The sequence below is a fragment of the Phaenicophaeus curvirostris genome, chromosome 2, assembly GCF_032191515.1.
Source record: "Phaenicophaeus curvirostris isolate KB17595 chromosome 2, BPBGC_Pcur_1.0, whole genome shotgun sequence".
Taxonomy (NCBI): domain Eukaryota; kingdom Metazoa; phylum Chordata; class Aves; order Cuculiformes; family Cuculidae; genus Phaenicophaeus; species Phaenicophaeus curvirostris.
In genome coordinates, this window is record NC_091393.1 from 51284188 (window position 1) to 51305725 (window position 21538).

Sequence of the window (21538 nt, forward strand, 5' to 3'; positions counted from 1 at the left end):
CTGTGGCACTCTGGAGAAAAAGGGGGTTGTGGCTGGGAGGGCACCTTGGCAAGCAGCATCGTGTTTGCAGCAGGAGAAGCCAACAGGGTACGTTTTCTTGCTAGAAGATACAGTTACTGAGGCCAAGATAAGAACCCCTGCTGAGGGTAGAGTTCCTTACTTCTTTCACTGCTGCCGAAGCAGGGCTGGGGGGTATCCTGAACCGGCAGTCACCCCAGCGTGCACATGCAGCGAGTATCGCCTTCCCAGCTGATGGAGAGAGTGCTCCTTGATGTACCTACAGCATTGCTGAGCTCAAATCTGTAGTATCAGCACAGTCATGCAGGCAAAACTATCTCATAGGAATAGCTGGTCTTAATGGGACCAGAATAACTTGTGCAGGTAAAAACGCAGCTTTACTTGTAAATACTTAGCATGCAATAAAGCTGTTTTATCAATGTAGTACTCATTATTAGTGCTAGCATAGTTTACTACTATTATTATACTATACTAGTCACCATACTCTAATTATAATTTTGCCCTTTCTTAAAGACTTTAAATGGTGCGTAAAGCTACTGGAAAGCTGTTAGAGCAGCTAATCATCCTCACCATTTAAACGTCCTTGTTATTTGAACTTCCTCATTCCTTAGTCTTCTCTCAAGTAAGCCCCTGGAGATAGTTCGACAAACAAGGTTAGAAGTGCTGTGCTGTCTTCCAGCCTGCCAGTAGGTAAAAAAGATGAATCCTAGAAATACCAGTTGGACATCTTTGATTGACATTAAGTGATCTTTAACAGACAGGGTATTTTCAATGTTATTTTGTCTTTAAGCCTTAGATTCCCATTAGCTCGAGTCTGTTCAGAAATCAGTGGACAAAATCATTAGAGGGTATGAAATTGCTGGCCTCCTGCAGCTTTCCAAGACCTAATGGATCCCACTTCAAGCACATTTGACCCCTGCTCACCTTCACTAGGCTTCAGTCCACGTGCCAGTCCGATTCAAATTTGATATTTATAGTTCCAGAGTTTTAATTGGTATTGTTTGACAGAATGTATCTCTGCTACAAAATTTCATGATTTTTAAATTAAGGTTTTTGAAGGGCCTGAAATGTAAGAAAGGGAAATTTTATCATGGTTTTAGTTTGGGAAAAGCATCTGAAACAGCTTTTTAGAGTGGCAATTTCACTGGGACATTTTGTACTTAAAAAAAAATTCATACTCTAGATTTGTAAAACTGCAGTGTTTTCAGGTAGCATTGACATTTGCTATAACAAACTAAGATTAAAGATACACATCTCCAATTTTATCCTTACACCTTTAATTGCACTGTACTTTTCACAGAGTTTTGTACGTAAACTCTTTAGTGATACAGCTCATTATCGTTTCTCCCTCTCCCTTACCTTTAGAATAGAGCAGAAGGGAGAATTTAAGAAAACAATGACCTATTTTAATATATAATCACAAGAATTGGGAGGAGGGAAAGGAAAAGAGGACTCTAGATTAGGAGTTGATTGCTGAAATTATTTTAACTACTTTTTAATTGGCAAGCTGTTGAGTTGTTATCATCAATGAAGAGCACATCAACAAGCAGTATATAAAGTGGTAAACATTTTGATTGAGAAATGGAGCTCACAACTGTCATCCACTCAGTGAAGAGTTAAGACTAAGTAACTGGATCAGAAGAATACACCGTACAAGAAATATCAAGGGTGGCGTTTGGAGTTAAAAGTCTTTGTTGACTTACGGTTTCTTTATCTGGAGAGGTTATGGAGGCAGCACATGAGATGTTTGCACAGCCTCCAGCTACCCTGCTTTAGGGGCTGTGCAGAGTCGGGTGCTGATCTCTGTATGAAGACCTTTTTCATACAGATGGGAGATGTACAGGTGAATCTCCAGGGCTTGCTTTGCTGTCAGTCCTTGTTAATGTGACTCTGAAGATCCTGCACAGTTTATAGATCTCTCATCTAGTAGTGGGTACCTCTGTTGCAGACCACATGTAAAATATCTTTGCATTCCCTTGATGCTGATTTATACTGTTTAAAAGTATGGGGGTGGAACAAGCTGTTAAAAGATGAAGAAATTGCAAGCTCCTCTAACTCCTGTATCCATCTGACATTCTCCAAGTGCTAGTCATTAATTACTAATACTTGGAAAATCAGAGCAGTTACTGATTCATGTTGTCACATCTCTGAGCCAGAGCATTTCCATTATCTTATCATTTTCCATTCAAACAATTATTCCTTCTCTGCAGTTGTACAAGGCTCACATCCCACTCTGTTTCCTCTAATTTGGACCTGTTATCCATGCAAGGATATTTCTACTCCGTGTCCATCCCGCCTTCATGTTGGTGAAAATCACTGTGGGTTTATAGCATATTTTTTACAAATTTGGCCCTCCAGCTCCCTCCAGAAGCTCCCAACTGCAGACCTCCCAGTGGACTGGGCAGGAGAGTTCACAGTCACAATCACGCCAAGCCCCAGGGCCAAGGTCTGAAACAAAGTAATTCCCTTCAGGCACCAGTCCCTGTGGTGGCAAGGCAGGATATGTTTCTGGGGTCACCAGTAATGTTGGTTCTAGGTGAGCTGTGTATTTTGAAATTATGGAGTTTATTTCCTGGGACATTTGTGCTTCGCTTATGTATATTTTCATGCCTGCCAGCACTCTGAAATCTAGACATAGAGTGTTTGGGGCAGGCTAGATGCATTTTTTCATGCTGCTGGTATTAGTTGGATGAACAAACCTTCTCAGAAGGGGCAGTGTAGGAAATGTGTATGGGAAAATGACAAAATAAGGACTTTCACAGCTAAATAAAGATGAGTGGCTGAAAATGGTTTTTACAGCTTGAGCTTTCATATGTTTCATTTGGGAATCGAAAACCATTTTGCAAAACAACTAACAAATTAAGATTCATAACACCTTTCCTAAGAAGATAATTGCTTCTGTCTTACAGATGGAGGAACAGAGGTATTGAGGCTATCATTTGAAAATATGCTCCATGATTTCAAGTCCCCAGATTCCAGGCTGAGATACATTTAAACCTAATTCTCAGTAGTATTAAATGCCTCCGTTTACATTCATTCATCTGGCATTGTTTGTGTCCAGAGTCTCTGAAAATCAGTTGTGTTACTTTCTAACTTAAATGATCAAAATAACCGACATGGCAAAGTTCACAGAGCAACTGCAAGGCTAGAAGACTAGAACCCACATGCCCTCATGCCACATTGTCTTTTTACTCACTGAGTATCTGCCCTGGATTCCTGGACAAAAGGAAACGCACATTCCGGTCACTCCGTTTTCCTCTACTGGCTCCAACAATTGCACACTGTAGTAACAATATTATTTGGGTTATTGATCGACTTTATATAGTCATTTTACCTTGTCTTTCTAAACATCAAGAAATTGTCTTCAGGTTTTTGTGATTTATGTTTCTTATTGTAGAACTAGCAGGGAAATGCAGTGAGAAGCATTTGTATCACCTGGTTTTCCTCTGTTGTTTTGTTTTCTTTCAGCATACAACAGTTTTGCCCTTTGTATTAATCGAGATGAGAACAACACATCATCAGTATCCCAGCAGGAGCTGTGGACTGGCTGCAGTGTGCACCTTCGCTGTTGGCTATATTTTATGGTAAGGGCTGTACACGCTGGGTTTTCATATTATATTGGGGGTTTTGTACTGCTAAATTTGGGCACATATTTCATTATGGATATAATCGCTAACAGATTCACGCTGCATGCCTCGTTTGGTCCAAGACCTGGGCTTTGTCTGGTTTCCCCAGATGCTTATATTTTTAGAAAATATATGCCAAACCTCACACAACAGGAATTTGTTGAACAATCCCATATAAGCAGTGGTCTTTCCAAGGATACATTTTTCAACCTTTTTTCAAGCTAAATGTTTTTCTTGGACCTTAGTTTTATTGCTTAGGGGTTTTGTTCTATCAAATAAAATTGAAAATAGGCAAATGATTTCCTGCATCAGTATTTAAGCAGTAACAGAAAAGATAGAACACTATCTCTTTTCTTTACTCGTTCATAAATTCTTTCTGTAAAATTGATTACAGAATAAGCTAGTAACCCAAACACTCTGAAGTTTGTTTTAAAAAATGCAAATGTTTGTGAAAAAATAAACTAAAATAGAAATAACGTTTCTTACACAACAGTAAATTAAGTCTTTGGGCAGTTTCTATTCAAGCAGCTGACTTACATGACATAGTTAATTTACTTTGGTCATTCTAGAATTTTGGTTTTGACTAAACATTTGTTTTATTTACAGCCCTTTATCCTTTCTGCAAACATTTCATAACCCCCTGTTTACTTCTCATATTCTGTCTTCTCACCTCACAACACTCTTCCCTCAGCTAAGAGGACATTTTCCAAAATTGTGGATATACTGCTTTTTCCACCAGTCAAGTAAGATAAAACTAATGAAAGAGGAACACGGGCTCAAGGCAGTCCTGTCATACTGCCTCAACTATGCAACTTGACCTTCAGTCCAATGTAAGAGAGGCCATTATTCATACATATCCGCACACACCGAGTGATTAAAGAATGCTAGTAACCCAGCTGAAGCGGGAAGATGTGTCCCAGGACAACAGTCACATTCTGCCATTTGCTTTTGCAAACATATATATCCAATTTGCAATTGGATATAAGGAGATAAGGAGAGCCTCATGCAACAAGGCATGTAATGATTCCTTCAGGAGAAATGTTTTTTTTTTTTTAGCCACATAACTGCAGTACTTTTTGACTTTCCTCTGAAGACTGCCTGGAGAGGGGCTGGCAGAGTTACTGTACCTGTGATCTGACCTCCTGTGGCAAACCTGAGTAGGCACATGCAATAGTATTCAATAGGAACAGAAAATTGAAACAATCCAGTTCTGCAAGTGAAATAAAAACAGTGGTGTCTTAAAAGTCTTCTAAGAAGCTGTTACAGTATCAGTGTGATACTTATATGGCTTGATCCTGCTCACTGCACATCTCCATCCTACAGCTACAAGTACAAAGTGAAAGGAAATTGTAGGACAAGTAAAGCAAGAAAAGAAGATTCTGCATTAAAAAAATAACTACTAAGTGACGAACTACCCAGTTACAGCCTATGATCAGACCCTTTTGCTTTTACTGGTGTATTGATTTTGCCTACACATACATTATTACCAAAAAAGATAGGGCTACGCTCAAATGACTCGCCTTCTTCCAAGTCATAATTTCTCTAAAGATGGTCTGAGGCAATTGCTTGTTCGGCCTAAAGGTCATCCTGATAAATTCTGCACTTATATCCATCCCATTCCTCCTTCTATTTTTCTGTAAGAGTGTCTTTGGATAAGACCGGAGGCAGACACAGACTACAGTGTGCCATCACCTTCCCAGTTGAGTCACCTTCCCTGGAGGTGTTTAAGGCACGGGTGGATGAGGTGCTAAGGAGAATGGTTTAGTGTTTGATAGGAATGGTTGGACTCGATGATCCAGTGGGTCTCTTCCAACCTGGTTATTCTATGATTCTATGATCACCTGCATATTCTGCATGTCATCAGCCTACAGGTCTTATTGAAGCCTCTGGCCAAGATTTGATTGACGCTGCAGGCCAGATCTTGGCTGGATGATATCAATACAATATATCTTGACATTCACAGGTTGGGATAATCTACCAGAAAGTATGAAAAGTGGATTTTTTTTGTCCCTCTCACTGAGAGTGTGCCTACCTTTCACAGTTGAGGTCTGCTGTATTCCAGCTGCTAAATGACCACATTGAAGGGAAGATCTTAATCAGTTAGAGAGTTTGGAATTACTTAATTTGGATTTGCTGCCTTTGTTGATGTACGCTTTAGACCCTTGAAGGTTAGCACAGTGCGTTGAAATGAAACTACACCTGCAAATTACCTAGTTATATACAGGTAGAACTTCCTTCCTTTGTATCATTGGTTGTCCATGGGTCCCCTGCTGGGGCTTAGTTCTTGATTTATGTTTTTTTACCTAGAAGTTAGGGATTTGATGCATGAGAATTTGTCCTTCTCTCTACATTATTTTTCTTTCAGCAGAGGTGTTTTCAGTGCAGCTCTCAGTATAAAATGGAGACAGCTGTTAATCATGTTCTCTATATTTTGCTGTTGAATTTTGAACTTTCTCCCTACCTCAGCTAAAACATTCCTACCATGCTACATGATGCATGTATCATGTCACACTTTGTAGAGTAAAGGAGCATACAGGAGGATATTGTTTGGATTTTATTCTGTTAATGTATTTTTTTTCTATTCCAGGTACAGGAGAGCTTCTGTTTTATTTCATATGTGACTAAATCTTTCATGTTTGGAAGAGATAGTGGAGTAGCAAGCTTTTGTTTTATATATTTGATAAATGAGAAAGTAGGCAAACAGTTCTGAAGAATCAGTGAAGTTGGAAGAACCTAGCTAGATAACTTGATATCCTCTGAGCATTATTCGGGGACATGTTATTTGAGAAAGATCCTTTCTTGAAGAGTAAAACCTTCTTCTATTTTTATTCCTTTTTTGCATTCTCTCTCTTCAGTCAGATAGCATTTGAATAGGCACGCTTAGCTCATACGCTCTCTGTGAGGATGAGCTCTCCCTTGCTCTTAAGGAACTGTGCCCAGGCAGAGCATTCACAAGCTTGCATTGCCTGTTGCAGACCATACATGGGCTTTCAGGTTCAAGGCCTTGGAATAAGACGGGAAAGGCCAACTGGCTTTATTTAGCATGTCTTGAAAAGGTAACAATTTGTACTGAATTGTTAAATCTAGACAGTGCTAAGAAAACCCAAGAGCTTGCCAGTACTACCAGCAAATACTGCCAGTGGGTGTATGGAGTTGGTTGTCAAGGAACAGAAAAGAGCCAGAGAAGTGTTGCTTCTTGTAATAAGAATGATCTCATGGTTACTAATATCAGAGCCTAATATGTCCCTAAAATAAACTGAGACAAATACATGTATTTAAAATGGATTTCTCTGCTTTTGAGTGCTTGAGCATGCCAGAAAAACAGACCTTAACAACCTGATTCCACTGCTTTACTCATGCTGGGCTATGTGTTTGAGAGCAAAAGACTTGACCTGCTCTCTCAAATCCACTAGGAGCTGCCTCCACATGTGCCAAGCTTGACTTGAGTCATTCTTTCATTCTTTGATAAATCTATTTAAAGAGCTCAGGTGCCTTTAAACTTTCATTTAAAAATAAAGTTTCTCTTGAAGTGACTTTAGGGGAGTTCAGTAGATTTGCTGAGGGGGAGCATTTGAATGCAGTAATTTGTTGAATTCTGCCTGAACAAATTTAAGAAAGGAATGTACACTGGGAATTTTTAATGAACTTGAGATTGATGCTGTCAGCCTTGCTGTAGGATTTCCACCAGCAATTCTCCATAGAAGGAGAAGAAGATCAGAAAGAGCAGATGTTGGCAAAGGGATAAGGTTGCAGACTGCTAGGACAAACTTTGACATTCAGAAAAGAGGGTTTGAGAATTAGAGTGTGAAGCTTGGCAGGAATTGACAGCCATGGTGATAAAGAAGGGCAGGACTGAGAAACCAGAAGGATTTCTGAGGTTGCTGGTTCCAGTGCAGCAGGTGAGACACATCATAGCTGTGCTAGGGTGCTGAGGATCTGTGTGTGGGGTGGGGATCCTGAATGCTTTTGGAAGTGAGCACTGGGAGCAGAAGTTCAATAGATCAGAGGAATCAGTGGTTGGGGGGAAAAAAAATGAAAAGTCCTTGAGGCAAGTAAAAGAGATGAACTGGAACCACAGGTTAAAAGAGAAATCTTTAAGGAAATGTACAGCTCGGGTCAGCAGCTTGAAAGCTGAAATCATGCAAGTAAGTGGGAAAAGCTGGGTGTTTGAGAGAGAGAGAGAGAGAGAGGCTTTGAAATCAGAGTGGAACGCTGATAGAGAGGTGGGTGATAGAAGAGACAATGCAGAGGAGGAGAAAAGAGTTCAGAGCCAGAGCTATTCAGAACAGGAGAGAGTAGGAAGAAGTAGAAGCAGCAGAAATAGGCCAGGAGAAGATTAGCGTCGCCGGTACCTGACCCAGAAGGAAGATAGGAGAGCTGAAGTGCTCTTAGAAAGGGAAGGATGCATGGATTCTCAGCCTGTTAGGTCTGACATAGCCATTATGGGCTGTTACATTCTAGCTCCCTTCCACCTCCACATCCTCAAATGTTTCAGTCAAAGCAACAGTACAATCACAGATGACATGCATGGATAATACATTCTAACTTGCTTGTACAGCTCCTTAAAATACAGCTCAAGAAGGCATAGCAACCATTACTATATTTAAAATGAAATATTATTTATAAAAATAGATTACTTACAAAGATGACTACACCCTGCGGCGAATCTGCAGAGTTTCTGTCATTCTAGCTACCTGTACATAAACACAAATTTTTGCTAAGCTTTGTTCGTCTCAGAGCATGCTAGCACCATGTCATGCTGAATATGTTTTGCATGTGACATTATTTGCAGCTGCAGTTTTCCAGGACTTGTGTTCTGACTGCATAAGCCACTCTGTACCAGTAGCACAGTCCAGCATAAGAAACTGGAACAGGATGGGATGATTGCTGCTATTTCCTAACTGATCACTGTTTTCTTGAACTTATTTTTAGTCTTTAAAATTTCTAAACAATATAAATTCCCAGTGCAGGTTACTTAGGCCTGGCTGGCTGGTTTTATAAGAAGTGCAGCATCTTAATGTGGCTGAGATCTTAACAATTCTGATTAGATGGTGTCCTGTGTTGTAGGGAGAGGGGCCAGCATAAGGGTTTATGAAAATGTGCCTCACTTCAGTCAGCATTAGAAACCAAAAGCAGAACAGATTTAGTGTGGGTCATTGGACTCCTTCCTCTGAAAGCACATGGTTGGTCTCTATAACCACAAATGATTTGTTCGTTCACACTTCTAATGACTCGGCTGCTGCAAGCCCGTCACCTCCTTTGGGAGACATTCCACAATTTTATAGTTCTCTCAGTTTCTGTGTAAAAGGAAGAGAGTGATGCTAGGAAAGATCATGAAATAAAAGCCCATATTCTGTATTGGTTTAGTAAAGAGTAGTCACAACAGGAACTGGCCTAGAATTTGTTTGGGACCAAAGATTAAGCATTGCTTTCTGCCTGTCACTGGAAACCTGTACAGCACAGGTGACGTGAGAAGGGATTTGCTGCTGCAAGAAGTAACCAAAAAAGGAACTGCCATAGAAGATCAGAGCAGTCATGTATTCAGCCTCTGGGTATAGCTAATGTGAGATGCTTCAGGAGAAGGTTTAGAAGGCCATTCTAGAATAACCAGCCTGTAAGGGAAATTTTCTTCCAAAACCTATATCAAAAACTAGATGCTTGGATTCTTCGGTCTTGATAGTTTATATAACCTGTACTCTTGGAATTTAATTATAACTGTACACATTCTTATTGCTTGTGCAGTCTTCTGACTCAAGAAGCTTGCTAGAGTTGTATGATATGGCCCGAAGAAGAGGAGTGGACTAAATAGACTTCCAAACTTGTATACTTCAAAACTTCTTTGAATATTTTGATTTCAGAGATCACAGAATCACTAGGTTGGAAAAGACCCCCAGGATTATTGCGTCCCACCATTCCTATCAGTCACTAAGCCATGCCCCTCAGCACCTCATCCACCCATCTTTTAAACACCTCCAGGGGTGGTGACGCAACCACCTCCCTGGGCAGCCTCTGCCAGTCTCCAGTGTCCCTTTCCGTGAAAATTTTTTTTCTGTTGTCCAGAAAATACAGAGATGTATCACTGAAAGACAGGGCAGAGCATTCCGGGGGTTAATTAGGTATCATTCAGAAAGATATTTCCATTGTCAGATTTAAATGTCTTACCTCCAAGTTCTGTGCTGCTTCTCTTATGAGGAAGAGCATTGGGAGCTCTTCAGCCATTTTATGACATGTATTATTATTCTATGTCTTGAAAAGTTATGCAGCTCCTCATTTAATAGATACTGTTTCCAGAACGCATAGTACTGATCCTTGTTTAGCTGCAGACTTCAGTGAGGGACTCAGCTTGGATGGGAAATGGTTGGAGATTCCCAGAGTTCAGACCACACCGTGCTGCCAAGCTGTGATGTCTACACATCGAGTATATTCAGACTCCGGTAGCTGAGAGCTAGCATCATGAAGAAGCAATCATTGTCTGCAACATATCTCCCCTTGCAAAATCTTTCGGGTGTCATGGTTATCTGATATTATATCCATGTGTTGAGTTAGCTTCTGTAAGGACTAAGTTTTACACGCACTGTTGTAACAGCTGCATTACTTAAAGCGACAGATAGAGCAGAAATAAACCACAGGGGTCCAACAATTTTTTGTAACTATTTTTCCTCATTCAACGAAGTCCTACATCCAGAGAATGGATGTACATGAATCTTCTCTGCATAGTTTTCATTTCCTCCTGATTACTTTGATAGGAGAGATATTCAATATCTGGTGTATACTAGAAATGAAAAAAAGAGCTACAAAGTCAAGGTTTTGACAGATTTTTTAAAGAGAAGCAATCTTGTGTGTTTTTTAATATCTTTTTCTGATTTCTATACCAGCTGGTTGAAAAATTCTGAAAATCACCACTTTTTGTAGCAGATATTTTGATTTGAGTATGAAGTGTGAATATATCCATTCCTTCTTTTCTTACTGGTTCTGACAGTTGGCTAAATGAGCTCAATGACCTGCATCACATTCATTTTTAAAAACACATGATTATGTCTACATGGGCTGTCATAGAACCAAAATACAGGGAGGTTCAACTTAGCTGCATCTTCTCAAATGTAGCCAGTCCCATTTTAGTTTAAACTTTTTCTCCTCAGTTTTTTATCTATACAACTAATTTTTTTATACCTTTTCAATAACAGGGTCTTAAACTGGATCTAGATTTGCACTCCTAAGGAAATCTTAATACCTGCTGCCCTTCACTTATCTAATAATGAGGTTGTGCAGGAATAATGACCACTAGAATTGTAGAGTTGAAGGCATTCATTAACATTAGTAATCAGCAATCTTGTGTGGAAGCTTTATGCCTACGGTTTCTCAGCCCTTTATTGTGCAGTATCGAGACAGCTTGTATTTAAGCAGGAACAAACCCACTAAGAAAGGCCATCAGTTGAGGTTTCCATGGCAGCAGTCATCCCTTTGCTGCTCTAGTTTGTGGTATAGACAATGCAGGAATAGTCAGTGTGTCACTGCTCAGTGGAGGACACTAATACTACTCCATCTCAATGGAGCAGTGTGGTACAGCTCATTTTAAGGAAGATCAGGGCAGCAGGTGGGTTTGTGACCATTGTCTCCCAAGTGGTGCTCAGTACCTCTTGTGCTCAAAGCATGAGTTCCTGCGGCGTGGCTGGACCAAGAACAGGCGTACAACAGCTACAGTGAATGCACAAGCAGTATCGCCAAGCAGTGAATGGGCTCCCACGCTGGGCAGCAGAGAGGAGAGTGCCTGAGCTGTACTCAAAGACTCTGATTAGTCTTTGAGTCTAACTCAGAGTTACTGACTAACTCTGGTTAGTACCAGAGATCACTGACATTTGGGAGCTTATCGGAGACGTTTGTTGGACTTACTTAGAAAATATTCCGTCTTTCCAGCACAAATGCCACTTCTACTTGGTTCATGAAATTGGCTACATAGGTGCAGTTTAGAAGGTCCTTTGAAAAGTCTGGCTGTAAAGATGCTTTATAGTGCTGGGCAGTTTCATCACACCAGAGAAAATAAGCAAAAAAGGAGCACTGGCTTTTTTCCAAGCTTTTTCCTTGGAGCTTGCTTTTCACAGAATAACCATAAACGAAAGCAAATGAAACTGAAAAATGTTAGGCAATAATAGGCACTCCCTGCCAACCCAGTCTGGAAGCAGAGGACATCCCAGTACCTTCTACCCAATTGTACCATTTTTCCTTTGATCAAGAGGAGTATGTTATCTCCTGTTACCATGGGTTACACAGGAACCCTTTATGTTTTCACAGATACCTGTATCTTGTCAGGTTAATTCTGGCACAGAATCTTGTGGAAAATAACTGTAGAGAGATCATTTTCCATATGTGAACTCATTTGGAACAAAGATTTTTAATCTGCATTTAGATTGTGCAGATTAATTTACTGACACATGTAAATTCCTGCATGAAGTGTCCAACTGTTAAGAGTTTGGCTGTAACAAAAGCTTCTAAGGAGGAGGGAAGCTATGACAACCATGTACATTTCCAGGATGATGGAGAATGGTTAAGCAGGGATTCACTACTCTGTGTCACAGGCATTTATGGTTAGCAGTTTGGGGTGGACTTCTGTGACTCTGCCCTTCAGCAGCCTATGACTGCTGATCTAGTGATCAGAAGTCTTCCTTAAATAAACAAGTTTCAGCGAGTGAAGCAAATCTAATGGACATGGAAATCCACATCAATAATAGTCTGTGCAGCAGCTGAGTCTTCTCTATCTGTGCTTCTCTAGCAGTTAGCTGCTCTCTCAAGTTGCCAGGTCAGAAAGGAAGAGATTTACATTCCTGAAGAAAGCCCAGCAGCTCACGGGCCCCAGCCTGTCTCCACTGAGCATTTTTCCCGGTTAGCCTCTGTGATGTTTGCTTAGTTGTTTGGCAGCATTTGCCTTTTTTAGCTCCCACCTTCTGGAACGTATGGACTCATGCTGCTCCCTCTGACTTCACCACTCTCCACGTCAGATCTCAATGCAAAAGCTAACCCTTCAGAAGGTTCAGGTGTCCACTGCAATCATAGACAGCAAAACCACTTACCTGGAATGCCTCTTCATGCTGCACTGCAGTAAAGCGGACACCCTGTCTCTTGGGTTGATGTACCAACAATCTGCACCGTAGATGAATGCTGAAAATGTCTGTGTCACCAGTAAAACACCATCATTCCTTTTCCTTTAGTGCATATTGAGTGCAGAGCTGAGCAGAATTTCACTGATGAGGTGGTTGCTTTTTTTTAAGAAAAACAATGTTTATTCTACCTAAGAAAAATTATTAGATCCAGAATGATACCAGAACACCGAAAGAAAAGGAGGAGCAATCTAAAACACAGGTGCTGAAGAAGTTATTCTCTCAAAGACAATCTGGACCATATGTTTCTGGCAAAGCCAAAAATTGACACACTTGCCAAGTGTAGGGAGAAGAAGCAGCAGAAACAAATGTGTGTGAAATGAAAGAAGGGCACTGCAAAAAGCAGAGAGTTGGACTGTGTAGGAGAGCCTGGAGAATCCTGAATGCTCTTTGGATAAAGGACCTGCTTGGAACAGAGGGTGCTGCAGCTTCCATGCTATTGCATTAAACAGGTGTGTATTCCTTGTAAATGTTAACATCGCAAGGATATACCTGCCTACATCAGAACATGAAAATTGGCCAACTGCTCCTATTAAATTTAAAACAAAGCAGTAAGAATGTGGGGAGTCAGTCACAGTTTCATCATTTATGATGTCTGTTCTGAGTGGAAGTCATCCAGCTGGTCCAGTTCAGTTGCAACTTGCAGACCTTTCATATAATTGCTTTTCAAGTTACTGTAGCTAACCCTATAGCCCAAGCTACTTTAGAAAAAAAAACAAACCAGGGCTGTAAGAGTAAGTACTTTTTATTTTTGTTTTGTTTCAGGGTGTGCTGGATTCACCATGTTACAGGAGTGTGGGTGTACCCGCTTCTTGAGCACCTCAGCCCAGGTGTCAAAGTCATCTTTTTTGCAGCTGTTACTGTAATAATTAACATATTCTACTTGGTTGGAGAGGTCCTGAACAACTACATCTGGGATGCCCAAAAATGTGAGTATTTTTTTAGGAATATTAACTCATGAAATATGCTGCCAGGACTTGAGTGTGCTCCCCTGAGAGTCAAGTAGGTGTTAAGCTGGCTAAAACAAAGGAGAATGACAGAAGTTCCACTAAAATGTCTTGCTTGCTTGTTCTTACAAGCAGCAAAATGAACAGAATGGCTGCTGGAGAGCATGATGAGCTATGAATATGTATTCTTTTGTGTAATCTCCAATATGAATTTAAAAGCTGTTGAAAGTTACCTGAGAGGTTTACAACCCACTTATTAGCTAATGAATGCATTAAATGCAGCTAGAGTAAAATATTCTGTGGGAATGCAGTAAATAGTAAACTTAGACTTAAAAATAAAAATATATTCTTTTAGTATTTTCAAGTATAGGGTGCTTTCTGCGTATAAATTTACTCAAGGAAAATTAGTATTTCATATCGGTAAAATAGTAAGAATGAAAGATCACCTTACCACAGGGTAAATGTAACTGTGGAGACTCTGCATTATCTACCCTGCCTAAGTCACCCAATGCTAAGTAGAGGAAAAGAGAAAATAAGACAAACATAAGATGAAAAGTAGATTCCTTTAATCTATGAAAGATATTTTTCTTTTTATCAAATTGCCTGAAATAAGCAAACATTCATAATCACTACAGTGGTAAATCACAACTGGGGTGAAATCCGTGTTCCATGGGAATTCTGTTATTACATTTGTTGGGCCTGTAATGCTGGAACCATGTGAACAACCTGTAACCCCTTTTGGGAAACTTAGTGTGCACTGGTTAATACACTGTCAATTCACCTGGTTGTTTATTGCACACAAAATTTCTTTTAACAAGTCCTCTAGTACTAGACAGAACCTAGTGCCAAAAGTTCAAACAAGTTTTACTTGCTGTTTGCTCATATTAGCACCTGGGTATAAAGTGTCTTTTTGGTTCCGCTCTCGAATGAGCAATCGTTGGTCACAGTGTTCAAGTCTGGTTTTCAGTTCTCAGTTTGATGTCACATTCACATCTATTTAACTTTTTAAAGTTAATTCAGGAAAGAAGTTCCTAAAAAAGGCAGCCACAAGGAATAATTTCACTTAACCTAAGTCAGGTGTAGAGAATAATAATGTGGTGAAAAATCACATGTTCTTACCAAGTGCATGAATAAGTAAATGGTGAAAAATCTCCCTTACTATTCCACTGCATTCGTAACAAAATCCCAGGTTCTCAGGGGCCTCCACACTAGAGGAGCTAATGTCAATCGAGTCGTTCTTCCAAACTCTGTCAGGATTCATCATGGCCCTGTTATCCTCTCCATCATTCCCTTGATTTGGTTAAAGAATATTGATGCAGACTCCTTTGTGGCTTAAGCACTTGCAAACCAGAAAATGCCATGAGTTGCCTGCTGGTTTGCTGGGCTTGAAACACTTTGCTTAAACCTAACCTGAAGTGTATGGCAGACACACCACAAACAGCAGAGATGTTTGCCAGTCGGTCACCATGTGAGACTTGGGGAAGCATTATTTGAAAACTGTACATTTATATGGGGCTTGCAAATCAAAGCAGTCTGCCGTGAGAAGATTTCTGGGGTGAGAAAGGCTTGTTTTGGATTTGGAGGTTTTTTTCCTTTTCCTCTGGAAGTGCATTAAATAAAACCTCACTACTGACAAAATGATTTGCAGTTAGTTTTTCCAAGTTAAACCGCAAACATGGTAGGCAAGGAAAAATTTGCCCTTTGTACATGCCAGTGTCTGTCCACAGTTTTGAGGGTATCTGCATTCCTGCCAAACTATTTGATGCATCTGCAGTAGAGCGCTTCAGAGGAGAGGAAAGAGGATGAAACAGCTCATTTAAAACTGTTGGAAAAGTTCCTTCCAGCAAAAAGCAGAAGACTTAAGATTGGCTGTGGAGCAGCCTTGTAAACTCACTGTAATCTTTTGGACCCAGCCTCTTGTTTTGCTTGTTAAACCTTCAACTGTGGCTCTTCCATTACTTTGGTTTGCCAGCAACACCCAGGGCCATTGTACTCCAGCTGCTGGCAATGTGCATACCCATTTGTTTCCTCGTTGCTTCTTTCATCAAGGCAGCTCTGCAGTTGTGCTTTCTAACTGCAGATGGGCCTTATTGTTTCCCATATTGAAACTAATTAACTATGTTTTTAATGTGACTTTTGGTGTACCTACCACTTGTGCATTTACTGCATAAGCAGGTGATCTCACTTGTGATGGGGTTTTCCTGTCAGCATTCTGAAATGTTGCTTCTTTTTTTCCCTCAGTTGTGAGTGTTATTTTTCATCACACAGCAGCCCTGAAAACCTCCAAAAGAAATATTTGTATTTGAGATGTCTGGCAGAGAGGGCTTAGTCAGAAGAACAATACTTTTGTCAGATACCAATAGTAATTCATTGTCCAGGAACAGGCATATGAAATAGCTGAGTGTTTTCATTGCCAGAAAAAAACCAAAATCTGCTGCCCAACCCAGATTTTGCTCAGCATAGAAGAGAGACAAGTCCTGTGGTGAGGATAAGTTCTTTAAGGAGCCCTCCACTCAACTCAGCCCTCGTATTATTGAAGGACATGGCCCTTAGAAGAAGAGGGAGGCACCTCATCAACAGTAACTGGTTCTTCATTCTTGTACTCTTAAAAAAGGGAGATATATACCTGCAAATACTTGAAAATCCAATGTTGAAATGGGAGGGGTTAAAGTTATTGAATGCCAAAACAATTTCTTAAAATTTGCTTTCACGTAAAGTCAGCTGCTTAGCTCCAACTATAATAACATCCATTTTAATTTGCTTGTAGGTGAGCAGAGGATGTGAGGGAACTAACTGTTCCCAGACCCCTGCAGCAGTCAAAGGCTGAGCGTGCGGCAGGGGGTTAGGCTGAATTGGAAATGGTCTAGAGGGAGAGAAGGTTGTACAATTTATTACTGGACAACCACTGCCATCAGGTGTGCAGATGCTCTTTTCATTCACAGCAGGTGAGGTAACACATGCAAGAGCATGTGAGCAAGAAGGGGAGAAGCAGCAGCAATAGAGGGAAAAGAAAGATTGACACGTTAGAAGAACCTATCTAAGTAAGATCTTCTTTTTTATTCATTGAGCCATTTTTAAAAGCTGTTCTCCATATTTTTTCAGGTATTGAAGAAGGAAAAGAAAAGCCGAAATTGGACTGAACAACAGAGGGAACATGGAGAATTGTTTGTGGCACCATGGAAGATTTCTCATCCCCCACAGAGGATGGCATGGAGAGGAATCTTTTGGAAAGCAGAAAGTTTAATGGGCCCTCTGCTCAGTGCAGAGGTATTTTTTGGTTTTATATTTGGAGGGGAAACGGTTTTAGATAAGAATAATAATAATATTTCAACCTCCATTCCTATTTCTCCATGTTTGCATGTGATATACACATACCAGATGTATATTTATCTCCACAGCATTCTCAACACGCATTTCCTGCATCAAATAAATCATAATGTCATTAGATCTTTTCACTTCCACCAAGAAGAACAATGAGTCCATTCTCTGTATTGTTTGAGAAAAGATTAACCAGATAGGCCTAATAGGGGGAAACAAAATGATCCTATCTATTTCACAGTACAGTGTAAAAATACAGTAGAAGTTAATTGCATGAATGTATCTGAAGAAGAATTCAATCTGACTGAAATATTAATGTAACACTAAGTAACAGCTGCCTTAAATCAATGATGTTAATAATTTCGTCAGTTGACTAAAAATCTTAATTGCAGTGTTAGACTATCTGAATATGATGCAAATTTTCTTAAATAGGCCTAAATAAAGATCAAATTGTCCCTGCGTTTCTATTTCTTAATGCTGATTTTTCAAATTCTAGGTGGACTCCTGGCCTTTTAATGATGCATTTCCAGGTTTTCCAGTGTCAACTGTAGATTATACTATTTTTACATAAGGATTTTTCTTCTTATTTTGCTAGTACAGGACTCAATCCTGCGTTTTTAGGTTGTAAGTTCTCAATAGATGGGCTGAGCCATTAATATTGTAACAAAGAGAGCATATAAGCTTTACTTCAGAAAGGCACATAAGCAAATGTTTAAAGTTAAACAATTATCTTTTTGTATTAGGAATTCAGGTGCAAAATACTGGCAACCATTTAAACTTGACGGGATTCTGTTCAATTATCAGACAATCAGGAAGGAACTCTAGGAGGCAGAAAAATGACCTAGAATTAAAATAAAGTGAAAGGAATAATTTTCAGCAAGAAATTTTCTATAAAACAAGTAACTTTCAGATTCAGATTTCTTGGTATTCATATCACATGTATTAGTGTATTTAGATGTATTTTAACACATGCAGAGCACTTCAAAGATGTTAATATGTGATTTTTATTAAAGGGATTTCTGCAGAATTTTAATATGTTTCTGCTCTGGAACAGTTCTAGGGGAGATACCTCATGCAACTCAGGACGTGCCTCCACAACATTTTTTTAAATGGCCTTGTATTTGTGTACACACTATTATAGGAAACAGCGCACAAGTTCAACAATGTGCCTTTTGGTTGATTTCCTTTCAAAAAAAAGGCTTCTGCAGTAATACTGCTTGTGACTATCTGTCTTCTCAATAATTTTTAACTTGTTAATTGAGAGTTGCAGAATCTTAAAGGTAGGCAAGGTATTGCAAAGTTCATGGAAATAAGTGGCCAGGTAAAGAATGATGGTCCCATGGAGGGAGAGGACAGGACACACAAAACCAGCAGAGTTTGGAAGCAAATTAGCTGTAGCTACGTGGCCCTGTGTTGGGGTTATTATGCTCTGCTGAACCTGAGCTGTGCTTTCCATATGCACAATAATACTGCAACATGATTATCCACAGGTAAATAGGGATTGATTGCAATAGATGGTTGTTATTGGAGGTGGGAAGATGTCTGTTATTTGCAACAGGCTTTCAAAACTCAGGAAGGAAAGAAAACATGGATTCAGTCATGTTTAGTGAGCTAGGAAGTGTTTAAAGACACTGCTTCTGAAACCTGTGGTAGCACATGAAAGTACTGGTGGACAATGAATGTGCCAAGGAATTTGGCTGCACTTTCCAGCAGCAGAAGCAGCAGTGACAGACATCACATTGTGAGAGATTATCAACTGTGGCATAGGATGGGAAGCCCTGTTGACTTGTTTTGTCCTTTGAACAACTCACATAACTCATGCTCTGCTGTTAAAAGTCAAGGACATTTTTGCATTTTTTTTATTTCACAAGGATTGTTTCCTTCACTGAATTCAAGAATTCATTCTGATGTAAAGAGTCTGTTAAATGAAAATAAGAAATGCCACACAGCTGTAAACATTATGCTAGAGCATACACTGAACAACTGCTGTATTTATTGCAGCACGGAACGACTGAGACCTCAAAAAATGGCTGTTGCTGGAAAGATTCCTCTTTCTCAGTAAGTTTTGCACCTGCTTAATGTAAGTTTTTATTCCAATATCATTTCATTTTAGGTGATGCTGGAAATGTAGTAAGACTATAAAGAGAATAGAAACATCAGAGATGAAAATTGGATAGCTGAATCTGCAGCTATGTGTCCAAGTGAAAGAAGACTCCCTTTCAGAGGTAAAGTGTAGGGACACTTAAAATCGTCATCCTTCATTTCTGTGAATCTGTGAATATTCAGCATCTCAAAAAGAAAGACTACCAAGCCTTAGATCCCAGTTGAGCCTCTGAGGTTGACAATGTTAGCCAAAGGCACTATATGTCACACAAAATGTGGTGGGTTTCTTTTGATTTGAGGAAATTTATAGTATGTCAAAGTTTGAACTCAATTTGTCTTCTCAGATCTCAAGAAGTTCTCCACCTCCTATGAGCTTTGAATCATCGTATTCAAAGTCAAAAACATTTTAGAACATTAAATCCAGCCTATGATGTATGATGAACCATGATATAAATAATGTAGGGACCTGTGTGCCCAGAGAGCGCTCTTCTAGACTGTGTTCATTCCCTTTGGAATTGCACAATTCATCGTTCTTAAGAAAGATGATGGATGAATGATGACTGAAGTAAAAGTCACTTGAAAGCTTGCCAGATTTCAACCATCTTGGCTGAAATTGTCCCTCAAAGGTATTTCTTTTGGGGAAACTATTTTTTCAGTGGAAAACTTTTTGTCAGAAAAAATCATCCATTTCCAAGTGCAAGTCTGTGAAAAAAATCATGTCTGGAAAACTTTTCTCTTGCTGTAGAACTAGGTCTTTGGAAGAAGGATAGCATTTATGTTAGTAACACTTCTGAATTTATGGGGAAAACCTATTTGTCTTCGTCCAAGTTTTAGAAAAAATATGCCTGCACTTCCCTGTAGTACACAGGTAATTCTCTAAAGTGTTTATCAGATTTGGGAATGATCCATCTTGTGGCTGAACACGATTCTCTACCATCCATGATCTGTTGATCCTCTCCAGGCCTGATTACCCAAGACACACCAGAGTCGGGACCCCGACTTCTGTTCCCATGTATTTTCAGTGTCCCCTCAAAAATGATGCAGATAAAGCTGTCTAGACTAAATATGAAGGAAGCAAAGCTTTGAAGAAAACCTGAGCAATGAGAATAGGTTCTAGGTGGATTAAGTGAAAAAACTCTAGCTTTTCCCTTAGTGACTGCAGTAAAAATAAATCAGTGATGTTTGTTGAGTATGTCATAGCTGTAATCATAAACCGCATAGAAAACACTGAAGAAATCATCAGTTCTGTTGTCAGAGAAAAATACAGCATGCAGTAAATAGCACAGGCTGCCACACCTTGAAATGCAATGAAAAAACAAAATACAATTTAATAATTCAGTGGACAGCATCCGTCATATGATATAAATGAGGCATAGGAAAAAATATTGTGTGATCATTGTATTAAGGGCAATATCATAATTCATACTCACAAGGGGCCAAATTAAGGTTGGACAGACGGCCTTAACTCTGACATTACCTCACTGTTGAAGGCCTCACTTAGTAATCTTAATAATACTCTTGACTTAAGATAGCACACAAAAAAAAGGGGAGAAAATTTTGCCACAATTTCAAAATTCAGTAATTTTTTCAATAATTTTAGTCTATGATTTAGCTAGTGTGCGATAAAAACATAGTTTGCTGTCTCCCTATAGCAACCGTTGCCTTATTTTAAAGGAATATGACAAATATTTTCACTATTTTTAAGTTGATTCTTTGCTTCTCTGCCCACATGAGTAATATTAGCTAAATTACCACCAGTGCACGTCACAGCCACTTGGACACTGTGAGCAGACTGAAAAGTGGCTAACCATTCCGCCAGCTCCCACGTGGCAGTTTGTAATAACAGTGTATAAGGCTTACGTTTCTTTGTTCATTTTTCCTATTGAGTTTGGTATTCAAAGACTATTTCAAATCCTAGCAACAATTTCTTCTTTGCCTTTTATTCTCAATGAAGGCTGGTCAGTCTGAAGGGCAGTGATACTCATTTTGGTAACCTTTGAAGACTCTTGATGCAGTAAGACCGCACGTTTAGATGATTTATAATCTAAAACTTGAGTTGGAGTATAGTTCCAAGCAGACTATCAGCCTGAGGTTACCATCACTGAGGTAGTTTTGATGTTCCTGCCCTGGGACTAAACGAGCAAGCAGTAGGAGATTTGTAGGCGAGGCTGCTTCTGAGTGCAGCCTTGGAGAAGTTTTGCTACTAATAAAGTCTTCATGTTCCTGTGTTTCATGTGAACAGGGGCAGATGTTGGTGATGGATATTTCCAAAGAAAGCTGCTAATTAAAAGCGTAACATATTAGTACAAGAGGTCTTTTCTGCTGGGGTATCCCAGCTGCTCTGCTCCTGTGGTTCAAAACTGCACATGCCAAT

General features: G+C 39.7%; 1 protein-coding gene across 2 annotated transcripts in view; it reads left to right on the forward strand.

Annotated features, from left to right (window-relative positions):
• AIG1 (androgen induced 1) overlaps nt 1–17516 on the forward strand; it is a 125966-nt gene extending 108450 nt beyond the window's left edge. For both annotated transcript variants that reach the window (XM_069852027.1, XM_069852026.1), the window contains 3 exons: nt 3487–3602; nt 13562–13725; nt 16846–17516. In XM_069852027.1, the coding sequence (XP_069708128.1) occupies nt 3487–3602; nt 13562–13725; nt 16846–16883 (318 nt within the window). In that variant the 3' untranslated portion in view covers nt 16884–17516. The remainder of the gene's footprint in view (nt 1–3486; nt 3603–13561; nt 13726–16845) is intronic.
• Nucleotides 17517–21538: the final 4022 nt, after the last annotated feature.